Source organism: Cnephaeus nilssonii (genome assembly GCF_951640355.1).
Source record: "Cnephaeus nilssonii genome assembly, chromosome: 4".
Taxonomy (NCBI): domain Eukaryota; kingdom Metazoa; phylum Chordata; class Mammalia; order Chiroptera; family Vespertilionidae; genus Cnephaeus; species Cnephaeus nilssonii.
Window position 1 is genome coordinate 74,970,932 of NC_137075.1, and position 13,355 is coordinate 74,984,286.

At 34.9% G+C, this 13,355-nt stretch overlaps 1 protein-coding gene across 2 annotated transcripts in view; it reads left to right on the plus strand.

Annotated features, from left to right (window-relative positions):
* The window catches only part of PSMA3 (proteasome 20S subunit alpha 3), a 28,256-nt gene that overhangs the window by 12,670 nt on the left and 2,231 nt on the right, over positions 1-13,355 (plus strand). For both annotated transcript variants that reach the window (XM_079768910.1, XM_079768911.1), the window contains exons 4-10: positions 1,043-1,144; positions 1,227-1,300; positions 3,779-3,851; positions 4,677-4,742; positions 8,430-8,476; positions 11,615-11,682; positions 12,966-13,030. In XM_079768910.1, the coding sequence (XP_079625036.1) occupies positions 1,043-1,144; positions 1,227-1,300; positions 3,779-3,851; positions 4,677-4,742; positions 8,430-8,476; positions 11,615-11,682; positions 12,966-13,030 (495 nt within the window). The remainder of the gene's footprint in view (positions 1-1,042; positions 1,145-1,226; positions 1,301-3,778; positions 3,852-4,676; positions 4,743-8,429; positions 8,477-11,614; positions 11,683-12,965; positions 13,031-13,355) is intronic.

Below are 13,355 nucleotides of genomic sequence, written 5' to 3' on the forward strand. Positions count from 1 at the left end.
GTGTTAGGAATTTTCATCATTATTACTATTAGTAGGTAGCAGTGGATAAAAGGCTATTAAAAATTATAAATTCTGCAAATTTTCTAAACAAGCATTTTCCAGACTTTTTTGGTTCTTAGTACCTATGTCCCAGTAATTTTTTTTTCATGTCGTCTCATGAAATACCCAGTGGTTCTATTTATTATGTATTTAGGTCCAAACAACTTACATGCTTATGTCCTAAAAACTTAAGTAGCTATAAAAAAATGACACATAGAATGAAAGGATTATGTATATTTTCATTTTTAAACAATCACAATTTATGTGAACTGTATAACTTCTAAAGTTTGGAATCAGATTACTTGCTGCCCTCCTCATTTCCTATTACACATTGATTTTTGCACAGTACTTATTTTTTATTAGAGCAACCCAGCTTCTCAGTGATTTGATGTATTGAAAGGAGTGTAGAATGATTTGATGTTGAAACTGTGAACTGCTTTGACAAATGTTTCCCCTAAACTTCACAGCTCTTGAGAGTTCATTGCAGTGCTGTACGCTATCTCAGTACTTGGTTTGGTAACTGCAGTTGTAAACCACTAATCTTGGAAGATATGAGCTTGTCAAGTTTTGGTTTGGCATAGCAACTTATTAGTCAATAGGCTGAAAGGAGATTTGAGGTTGTGCTGTTTAGATAAAAACTTTTAATAACTTTTTTAACATAAAACTGCTTTAAATACAGAAAAGGTCATTCCTTACCAAGACCAAAAGTTTTATTATTTTTGTTGTTGTTTTAATCTTTATAATGAAGTGGAGGATTGATTATAGAAATAATCATTCAGAATGTGATCATTGGACAAAGCAATAAAGTCACACGTAATAAATTTCTAAATTGTAATCCCATATCAAGCATCAAAAGGCCAGAATGTCTTTTGAAGACCTTTAAACAAAAAAACCTTATTTTTAGTGGTGATGCTTATTAAATATTTTAAAAGCCTACAATAATTATGTACTTCCCCTGATTTATGATCGTTATATCTATTAAATTGGTACTTACTTCTTTCAGGCAGTAGCAGGTTTGTTGGCAGATGCTCGTTCTTTAGCAGACATTGCAAGAGAAGAAGCTTCCAACTTTAGATCTAACTTTGGCTATAACATTCCACTAAAAGTAAGTTGATAACATGTTGGGGAGGCTTTTGAACAGTAATAGAGGTTCATTGGTAAGCTCTTGTTTTCCTCCCTTCTCCCAGCATCTTGCAGACAGAGTGGCCATGTATGTACACGCATATACACTCTACAGTGCTGTTAGACCTTTTGGCTGCAGGTATGAAATTTTCTGATTTATATACTCAGATCTGTACTATAGGTATCTGTTTTTCCCAGTATTTTAGCCTTTTATACCTTAAAAATATGAGCTAATACTAAGAGGTATTAGGGCAGTGATTGAATACAATATGCATAAAAATAAAAACTTTGAATAGTGAAAAACACTATACAGAGTTGAACTGATGATGAAACATAGAACTCGTAGTAATAGTTTTGACTATAACAAAATCTCTAGAGGAAGGTGGTTTGGTCTAAAGGTATAAACTTCCAGTTATAAGATAAATAAGCAATAGGGATGTAATGTACAGCCTTATGACTATAGTTAACACTACTGTATGATACTTAGAAAAGTTGAGAGTAAATCCTGAGTTCTCATTACAAGGAGAAAATTTTTTTCTCTTTACTGTACTTATATGAGATGATGGGTGTTAACTAAACCTATTGTGGTAATCATTTCACCGTTACTGTAAATCAAATCATCATGCTGTACATCTAAAACTTTGATACAGAGGTGTATGTTAATTATTTTTCAATAAAACAAAAAAGCATTCTCTGATATTAGATCCTGACATTCCCAGGAAACTGCAAACTGATATTCCATGTTACCATTATTAGTAGCCAACTATACTGACACCTTAGTTTTCTCATTAATTTCCATCTGTATACTTGGGAGTTTAATAGTCAGTAATGAGTGCATACAAAAATACATTTTAAGTTGCTGTTAGTTTCAGTTTCTTATTGTTAAGGTGAAATGCTGGTATTTTTATTTTGGGGGCAAGCTGGGATTTAGTTTCATCATGACCTAGAGTATATATTCAAATGTGGCTTAGATGTAAATATTCAAATACAGCTTCTCAGAGATCTGTCATGGCTCTAGATTTCCCTTAAAAAGATGTTTATAACTTTTAAACAAATATTGTTGAAATTTTTACATATGTCCCCCCTCCCCCCCGTTGACCCCTTTCAGCTCCCCCTAGTTTATAACTTTTAAAAAAAATAAACAAGTCAGCCCTAGCCGGTTAGGTTTAGTGGATAGAGCGTCATCCTGCCAACTGAAGGGTCCCAAGTTCTATTCCGGCCAAGGACACATGCCCAGGTTGTGAGCTTGATCCCCAGTAGGGGATGTGCAGGAGGCAGCCAATCAATGATTCTCTCTCATCATTGATGTTTCTCTCTCTCTCTCTCTGAAATCAGTAAAAATATATTTAAAAAATAAAGCCAGCCCAGCCAGTGTGGAGGGATGGGGGAGGCAGAAAGATAAGTGTGTCATCATTGATATAATTTTAGAAGTGATATGATAAAGGTATGTATAGTGGGGCACCAGTTAGGAAATGTTCTCTTTCTGGAGTGTTGGCAAGGAAAGGAGGATGTGAGATGTAGTGGGATTGATAAGGGTATTTTAAGCAAAGGGACTAGTATGAAACTACACGGGCATTTCAGATAATGTGGAGGTAGTCAAGTATCCTTATTATGTAGACTGTATTCATATGATATTAAAGATATAGGAAGGGGTCAGATTATACAGAAGTTTGCTCCATACTAAAAAAACATTGAAGGGCTTTAAAATAATGACAGTCAGTTATATACTCTGCAAGATAAATCTCATAGCCATGTGGAAAATGGAAGGGAATGATGCTAGTGGTGGGAATTGGACTGGTGGCTGTTAAGATATTCTGTACATTAAATGATATATACGATGAGGCTGGTTTCTTTTCTACTTCTTAAGGGAAAGGAAAGAAATTACAATTTCAGAAAATCAGTAATTTACATGATTGTTTCATAGCCCAATTTTAATTTGTTGAACATATAAAAATGCACTGAGCTAATTTGGCTAATTGGAGCAATATGAGGGCTAGCCCCCCAAAATGAAGGAACAAGAGCTTGAGGTAGATTCAGTGTATTCACATCAGAAATTTTGTCACCTTGGCTTTTTTCATATTTATGTTTTTACCCATTGGTTCCTCTTATTAGTATTCCATCTAATCATTACTCCTTTGTCTAAACTGTTGTCCTCCCAGGAAAGTTTCATCAGAAAGTTTTTTGTTTTTTTTAATATATATTTTTTTGTTTCAGAGAGGAAGGGAGAGGGAGAGAGAGAGAGAGAGAGAGAGAGAAACATCAATGATGAGAATCATTGATCGACTGCCTCCTGCACGCCCCGCACTGGGGATTGAGCCTGCAACCCAGGCATGTGCCCCTGACTGGAATCGAACCTGGGACCCTTCAGTCCGCAGGCCGACTCTCTAGCCACTGAGCCAAACCAGCCAGGGCAGAAAGTTTAATACTAATCAAACAAAGCCCATGAATTTTGAACAGTTTCAAAAATATACTAGTTTTTATTAAAACTACCTTATTAAAGTGTATAATGAGATATATGTATCTTAGAAAGTACAACTAAATTTTTATTGCTGTGTTTTTAAAATACTTTTCTGGTATTAAGAACTGTGGTTTAAACAATTAATTTCTTTTTATGAAGTTTCATGTTAGGGTCTTACAGTGTGAATGATGGTGCACAACTCTACATGATTGACCCATCGGGTGTTTCATACGTGAGTAATTTTGAATCATGGAATTCTATTTTTAGTTTAATTGTATATTGTTAGCATTGAAATCATATATTTAGATTACATAAAGTTTCTTTAAAATTCATTCAAGGAATGTAACATTTTGTTTAGCATTAATAATAACAACCTATGGATATGAGGCAGAGGAAAGATTTGTAGTTTTCAGTATGCTGCTTATAAAAACTGCGATGCAAACATAAAATTTTGAATATGTGGTATTTTCTTTATTACTATAAGAAGTAGCAGTGTTTTAAGACTGCATATATTTTCCCTTTTAAAAAAAGGACTTTAAATGGGATTTCTTTGACCTTTCACCATCTTCTGAGATTTTTTTAAACTTAAAAAATATTTTATATTTTGTCATTACATGCAAGTATAAATGGACATTCTTTAATTTAAAAAATAAACTATAATAGGAATAATAAAGAATTATGGTTTAGAGTATAGAACTCATAGGAAATTCAGAAATAACTTTTTTCATTGTTATAATGCTAAAAAAAATTTTCATTCCTACTCTCAAAAATGTCTCTAGTTCATGAAATATACATATTTGTTTTTCTTTGGATATACCTGTATTAAAAATAACCCATATTCAAACTTTTAGAAGTAAGTTTGGTGTTTTAAATATTTTGAGCCCCTTAGTGTTCCTTAGAATGTGTTTGACTGTATTTCTGCAGACTTCCTTTTGAAAGTCTAACATTCTTTCATTAACCTTTAAATATAAACAGTAGTCATCAATGATTTATAATAGTATATTAATTGAATATATACATATATATATATATATTTTGGTGTGTTCTTTTTAAATAGGGTTATTGGGGCTGTGCTATTGGCAAGGCCAAACAAGCTGCGAAGACAGAAATAGAAAAGCTTCAGGTAGGTAATACATAATGCTTGAATTTTTGCTATAACATTATTCTCATGTAATGAAGTTTTATCACCACAAACTAAACCTTTTCTACCAAGTACTAGTATATAGTATGGTTTGCTGTTTTGAGCAGAACTTATTGAAGCTGCTAAGTAGCTGAATAGGAAAGCTGGTAACATATTACTTGTGGAATTGTGTCATGGATCCCTTTATGATTTTGGCATCTGCTTATTGTAAACCCTTAATCCAGAAAAATACAAAGTATCATGTCATTTCACAAAACCCTTCAAGGCCATTCATGGGAACCCTATGAGCCTTCTTAGGTTGAGAACCTGGGTGTTTTATCCTGTCATTTCTTTCTTCTCTGGAGCACTTTTATCTGTGGATGTCTTACATTAAGAGTGTGACTGCTCCAGTGCTTGCTTTCCTTTGTTCCTACCTACATTAAGGCATGAAACTCTGTCCTGTTCGAACTACCCACTTTTTCTACCCCCAAGAAGCAGAAATTCATCTTTAGCGTAAAAAAGTTTTCTTAAAAGTTTGTTGGTTTTCCTTTTAGCCAATTTGATCAACTTAATATTGAAACAATATTACCAGCTCTTTATTGCTTATCAGAAAGGTCCCAAAAAGGCAGGCATATATATGACTTAACAGTATTTTGGTAAATTACAGTGAGAAAAAATTTCATATACATTTAATATTAATGCAGAACTTAGCTTTACTCATTCAACGTATTTAAGGCCAGGCTCTAGAACATCTTTTTAGTGCTTGAAATTTAATGCCACGTTCTAGACATATAAAACCTAATTCATGTTTGATGTTTTTTGTTGTTGTTAATCCTCACCTGAGGATATTTTCCATTGATTTTTAGGGAGAGTGGGAGAGAGAGGGAAAGACAGAGAAACATTGATGTGAGAGAAACACATCGATTGGGTTGCCTCTTGCAGGAGCCCTGACCAGGGAGGAGCCTGCAACCAAGGTATGTGCCCTTGACCAGAATCGAATCCGGGATCCTTTGGTCCTCAGGCTGATGCTCTATCCACTGAGCCAAACTGGCTAGGGTCATGTCTGGTGTTTTAATAAAATTGACAAAAGGACCTTAGGCATCACTTAGCCCAAGCACAATCCTGGGTTAAATACACTGTCTAGAATCATGGAATTACATTGGTTATGAATAGTTTCTAGACCTTATGACTCTTAGACCAATGTTCTTTTCCATCACACACTTCCTGATGTAGCACTAAGCTCCTGTCTTCTACTCATTTCCCTTTTGCTTTCATCTTTCTTATTATTGTGTAGAAATTTGAAGAGAGTATTTAGAATAGTCAAGTATCTTTTTGTCTTTCTGAGGTTAAATCCTAGCAAGGAATTGAGAAAGATCTCTTCACTTCAGGAACATGTATACCTAAATGACAAAAAGATGCTCTAAATCAGGTCAACAAACTATGGTTCCTACTTTTCACAGTTTTATGGGAACACAGCCACATTCAGTCTATGGCTACTTTCACAGTACAACAATAGAGTTTGATAGTTGGAATCGAGACCAAAGTCCATAAAGTCAAAAATACTTACTGTTGGGTCCTTTACAGAAGTTGGCCAACCACCACTCTCCATCATTGCTTTGCCCTCTTTTTCTTCTGTTGTTGTTTACCAAAATTATTATTTTATGAGATAAAAACTTCACGAATATATGTAAAAATATGTCATTTAAAATGTGGCTTTTGCCCTAGCCAGTTTGGCTCAGTGGATAGAACATTGGCCTGCGGACTGAATGGTCCCAGGCTCCATCCCAGTGGGGGGCGTACAGGAGACAGCCAATCAATATTCTCTCTCATCATTGATGTTTATATCTATCTCTTCCTCTTCCTTCCTATCTGAAATCAGTAACATATTTAAAAAAATGTGGCTTTTCACATGTGTTCAAGTTTGCCTTTATATAATAATTTAGCAAATACAGAATTTAACCCATAAGGAAAAATTATTAAGATCCTTTATTTCACCCCTAATTTTATATAAAAAATAAAAACATCAGAAAAGATATGAATAGTACAATATCTGCATCTAGATTGCAGTTAATATTTTCCAAGAGTCTATCCATTTGTATGCTATTTTTCTAAATGGTTTAAAACAAAAATTGCCAACATTATGACATTGCATCCCTAACTGCTTCAGCATGCATCTCTTTAGAATACCATTATCACCCTTATCATCTAATGTTCAGTACATAGAGTTGCCTCATTAATCTCAACAATGTCATTTGTAACTTTTTCAAGCCATAATTAAGGTTCACACACTGAATTTGTTTTCTATATCTCTTATAATTTAAATCCTCCCCCTGTACCCAATACTAATTTTTTGAAGAACCCATGCCATTGCTTTTATAGTTGTACTAGAGGCCTGATGCACAAAATTCGTGCAAGGGGCTTGGCCCTCGCACAAGGCTTCACCTGGAAGGTCGTTCAGCTGTCCACTCTAATTAGCATATTATACTTTTATTATAGATTATGATTTTTGTTGTTCCTGCTTCCTCAGATGGCTGTGCAGGCACAGAGCATGTTTAAAACCTAAATAAGCCCTGACCGGTTTGGCTCAGTGGATAGAGCGTCAGCCTGCGGACTGAGGGGTCCCAAGTTCAATTCCAGTCAAGGGCATGTACCTTGGTTGCGGGCACATCCCCAGTGGGGGGGTGTGCAAGAGGCAGCTGATCAATGTTTCTCTCTCATCGAAGTTTCTCTCTCATCGTTGTTTCTAACTGTCTAATCCTCTCCCTTCCTCTCTATAAAAAAATGAATAAAATATATTTTAAAAAAACCAAACCTAAATAAATGCCAAAAGTAAAATACTAATGAATCTAGTTTAGAGATAAAGTAATTGAATTACCACAAGTCTACACTGCTTTATGAACATCTATCTTTTACCATTTCCATCCTCCTGAACATATCCAAAATACGTTTGCTCAAACGTGTTTATCTTATCTTGTGCATTCCATTTATCTTCTGCAAAATCAAACCTAATCCAGCTATGTTCTAGGAACCCACTCAACTCTTGATTCTTCAGTTTTCCCCAACATTTTGCATTTTCGTCATGTAAGGGACAATTTTTCTTAATCATTTCTGTGGATCTTATGTACAGTCTTTTAAACATCAGGGTCTGCCTGTGAATAATAGACTCAGAAAGGGGTGTGGATTTTTTTAAAATAACCACTGTCTTTTAAAATGTATCTTTATTGATTTCAGAGAGGAACGGAGAGAGATAGAAATATCAGTGATGACAGAGAATCATTGATCAGCTGCCTTCTGCCCGCCCCCTACTAGGGATCGAGCCCGCAACCCGGGCATGTGCCCTTGACCGGAATCAAACTTGGGACCCTTCAGTCCACAGGTTGACGCTCTAGCCATGGAGCCAAACCAGTTAGGGCAAAGGGGGTGTGGATTTTTATAAATTTTAATACTTAGAACAAAATTAGTGGTTCCCAGATTAGGGTCATTAAGAATATCAGTTTTGGCATAATAATTTAAAAACATTAAAATGAATCAAGAAATTTAGGCTCTCATCTTTTAGGGATGTTATTTTTCTTAGTTTTATATCTGAGAATATATCACAAAAGCATGGGTTATGAAAAGAATCTTAAAATAGTTACACAAGTGGAAAGTGTTCTATTAACTCATAACTTACTGAATATATATTTTTTGTAGATGAAAGAAATGACTTGCCGTGATGTTGTTAAAGAAGTTGCAAAAATGTAAGTTGAAATTTCCTTACCATTAACAAAAATCTTTCACTTTATCACAACCATTAATTCAAAAAGGCTGTTTGTTTCAAGATAACAGTGCATAATTTTTTGGTGAATTTAATATTTGAAGGAGAATTAAGGAAGACAATATTCATATTTTAAGTGATAATTAATGGAATGGAGAAAAACTAGCTTTTGACAAAATAAACTCCTGTTCAGGTGACATAATTCAAGGGTAGGAGGATATAGTGGACCTCTGGGGATTTCATTTCATAGTTCCCAACTTCCCAAATGTCAAAATTCCCAATAATAGTAATCTTAATTTACAAACTTTATTTTCAGTTTACAGCTAATTATTTCTATATGTGATCCATGAATTTGGCTCATTTCTTTTTTAAAAAAAATTATTTTATTGACTTTTTACAGAGAGGAAGGGGGAGAGAGAGTTAGAAACATCGATCAGCTGCCTCCTGCACACCTCCTACTGGGGATGTGCCCGCAACCAAGGTACATGCCCTTGACTGGAATTGAACCTGGGACCTTTCAGTCCGCAGGCCGATGCTCTATCCACTGAGCCAAACCAGCTAGGGCAAAGTTGGCTCATTTCTTTGGGTAAGATAATGTCAGTTATAAAAGTTCTTTTAAGAACATGAGGAGAGCAATATTTCAAACATTTAAAAACAATTGAAGAAAGCTTGAAATGATTCATTTATAGGTACAGAGTAGGTTGCTAAGTAATAGTTAATAGTAAGCAATAACAAAGCCAGTAAACCTGAGTGACAGTACCTGAGTGACAGTGCTTCATAATTCATAATTCTCCTAGATCAAGGGTGTGGAACCTCTGGTCCTCGGACTGTATTAGACCTGCAAAATCATTTGGTCTGGCCCTGCCAAGGCAGCTGCAGGCGGGACTCAAAATTCAATAAATCATAGCAACATAAATTTATATTAAATGAGTTGTATTAAGTGAATGATGGTATAAATATCCAAATGGCCCTTGGCAGAAAAAAGGTTCCCCATCCCTGATCAGGGACTGCAAGCATTTGAATATTTCAAAAAATCCATTAAAATGTTAGTTTGAAGTCAACTTTTCATATTTTAAAGTCATAAATAATACTCCAGAGAATTCACAGCATCTCTATAACTATTCCACATGAACATTGTCTAGTCAGTCAGCTCTTTGTATAAATGTCTTAGGTTTTACTTTTAATAATACATGCAAGGGGAAAAGTCCTAGAGAGCTTTTATTATTTTTTGTTGTTAATCCGCACCGTAAGATATTTTCCCATTGATTTTGAGAGTGGAGGGGAGAGGGAGAGACAGAGAGAAACATCAATTGTTTGCCTCCTACTCACCCTGACCAGGGCCAGGGCACCTGACACCAAGATACTTGACCGGAATTGAACCCAGGACCCTTCAGTCTGCAGGCCAACACTATATCCACTGAGCCAAACTGGCTAGGGCTAGAGAACGCTTTATTAATATAAGTGTACTAAATAGTACCCTTCATCTCTCTTAAACTGAGTTTTTGTAAACAAAATATTAAAATGGCAAAAGTATTTAAAAGTACTAATTCTCCATCACTCATTCGCCCCCTCCTTTTTTTTTTTGTCATACCCTTCCCTTTCTACTTGTGAAGAAGCAGAACCCACCTTTAAAAAATTCTCATTATAATTACATTCTAACAGGTTTTTCAAAAATAAATATTGATTTCAGGGAGAGAGATAAACATCAATGATGAGAATCATTGATCGGCTGCCTCCTGCATGCCCCACACTGGGGATCGAACTGTGACTTCTTGGTTCACAGGTTGCCGCTCAACCACGGAGCCATGCGTTGTAAGTTTAACATGATAAACTCAATTTCCTCCATTGAGAAGTGCTTCTGGAAATCAGCCCTTTTATGTTTAGGTGTAACAGCAGACACTGATTAGTTCCATGCAGAAAAGCCATCCCTTTTGCAGCACTACGTATCTTTTATTGGTTTCAGAAAAATTAAGATGATTCCTTATATTGTAGCAAGGGATTAGTAAAGTGTGTAAGGTTGTCCAAAGTATAAAATACGAAAGCTTTGCTCTGATGCTTAATTTTTTGATACTTTTACTTTAATGTTATGTGACAGTACCTCCTTGTTTGCTATAATTTGGCATGTACAGTAGGTCCTTGGGTTACGTGGGAGATCCGTTCCTACACGATTTTCGCCTTAAGTCATAACCCACCTACATAAGCACCTATTGTCACTCACATGGAGCACACACACAGCAGTAATGAAGTGAAAGTCAAAAAAAATTTAAAAGATAACAATTCCTGACCTTTACTTGTGGTAAATACAGTAAATAATAAAAAATATAAAACACATATGTACATACGTCAAAATGACAGAACTTTTTTTTAAAGTATATTTTGAATTTTTTCACAGAGAGGAAGGGAGAGTGATAGAGAGCTAGAAACATCGATGAGAGAGAAACATCGACCAGCTGCCTCCTGCACACCGCCTACTGGGGATGTGCCCGCAACCAATGTACATGCCCTTGACTGGAATCGAACCTGGGACCTTTCAGTCCGCAGACCAATGCTCTATCCACTGAGCCAAACCGGTTTTGGCAGAACTTTTTTTTATAAATCAATGGGAGATGGCGATGTAACTACAAGTCTGACCGTAAGCCGAGGACTGCCTGTATTGTAGTTTGAAGGCCAGGAGGGGAAAATGGACAAGGGTTTACAATGATTCCAGCCAAGAAGTTGCAGAGAGAAGAGACCATTAATAATTGCAAACTTAGAAATTAGTTTATTTTAAAAATAATCAGTTAATGAAGAAAACAAATTACCTTGAAAAGGCACAGGTAATGATGGTTTTTCCCATTTGTATTCCTTATGAGATCTTTATAGTTATGTCTCTAACTAAAACACTGTATCAAGATAAACAACATGGATTTTGAAAGTATACTGAATCACTTGTAGTGTTTATCAATCCTGTGTAATTAGTTGTATTTTCTAGTGTTCATAAATAGAAATTATGTATAATGGGTATATGTATCATTTTATACTTATACAAGCGATGGGTATTCTAATTTGTGCTGACGGTACATTAACTACAATGTTTGTAGATCACCAAATAATTGTTAAAATTTTCTATTTTCTGTTCTAGAATTTACATAGTACATGATGAAGTTAAGGATAAAGCTTTTGAACTGGAGCTCAGCTGGGTTGGTGAAAGTAAGTTATTTTTATGCATTCTTTCAAGTTGTCTGTACCAAACCTAATTTACCACTGGGTGACTTTTTAAAAAATAATTTGTTAATGACATATATATGTATACAAATGACAAATGAATTGACAAATTATTACAATATGGATACAGTCTTATAACCACTGCTCTGGTCAACAAATAGACTAGCCTTCCTCCTCCCACCCCCCTCCCTCAGGTAGCTCAGTTGGTTAGAACATTGCCCTGATACACCAAAGTTGTTCCGGGTTCAATACCTTGTCAGGGCACATACAAGAAGCAACCAATGAATACATAAGCCAGTGGAACAAAAATCGATGTTTCTCTCTCTAAAATAAATTAAAATTGTAAAATTTAAATAGTATGAAAAAACTAGACTAGCCCCCAGATCACCCCTTAGGCCTTCTTTAAGTCAGTCTTCTACCTTCTCCCCAAAAGTAACCACTATCCTAAATTTTAACACCATAGTCTTGTCGAAGTTTTTATATAAATGGAATGATACAATATATATTATTTTGCTCCGATTTCTTCAACATTATATTTGTGTAAGTCATTTGGGTTGCTGTGTATTTTAAGTAGTATTTGTTCATTTGCCTTGCCTGTATACTGTTCTATTGTTTAAATATACCACAATTTATCCAACTTCTGTTGCTGGGCAGTTCTGGGTTCTTTCCAATTTTGTTCTGTTTCTATACTATAATGAATATTGCAGATGTGAATATCATGTACAATTGTTTACATAAGAGTAGAACTACAGGGTCATGAAATGTGCATATGTTCTATTGCAATAGGTATTGCCAAAATGCGTTCAGAACAAGGGAAGTCTGAACAACTTTACCAAGTAGTCTTTTTGAAGGGAAAGTTCTGCTTAATAATTGACTAAAGTTGTGAATTATTTAGTTTAACTTTTGAAACATCCATTTCATGTTTTTAAAAAATATCACTGAGAAACAAGTTTTTCTCTGTAGCTTGGTAACCATGAAGCTTCAAGGCCAGTTTGAAAAAATTAATCATGCTGTCCATGAATGAATACTCAAGATTTATCACAGTATAATTCATTCTGTTTCCATAAAAGCTAAATTTGGGCAGATTTAATCTCCCGTGGAGAAAACACATAAAAATGAGTTCAAAGCATCTGGTTTTATTCAAAGTACAACTTTACAACATTAACCTTAAATGGACCATACCTGTGGATTGGGTAGATTGCATAGTCTTCCAAATCACAATATAGTCCTCATTTTTAATTCATTTGAATATATGGCTTAATTTCTAGTAACTAAAGGAAGACATGAAATTGTTCCAAAAGATATAAGAGAAGAGGCAGAGAAATATGCTAAGGTAAGTCACTGCATGAAAACTCCATGGAAATAAGCATAGAATTATGATTCATATTAAATAACGAAAGTTGAGTTGAACTAAGGATAGAAATGTTCTACGTTATCCTCAAGGGGGATAAAGTTACCCTGGTTCTACGCTACCTCCCCCCTCTCCCATTTTATTCTTTGAAAATTGCAGTGGTTTTCAGGCCATTAAATACTTTCATATTGTGTGTATTCTATTCTATCAAAAATAAGTCAATTGATGTTAGACTAAGGTATATATAATTATCCTCTTTTTTTTTTTTAAGTTGGGTGCCTTATTCTAAACCAGTGTTAATTTTTCA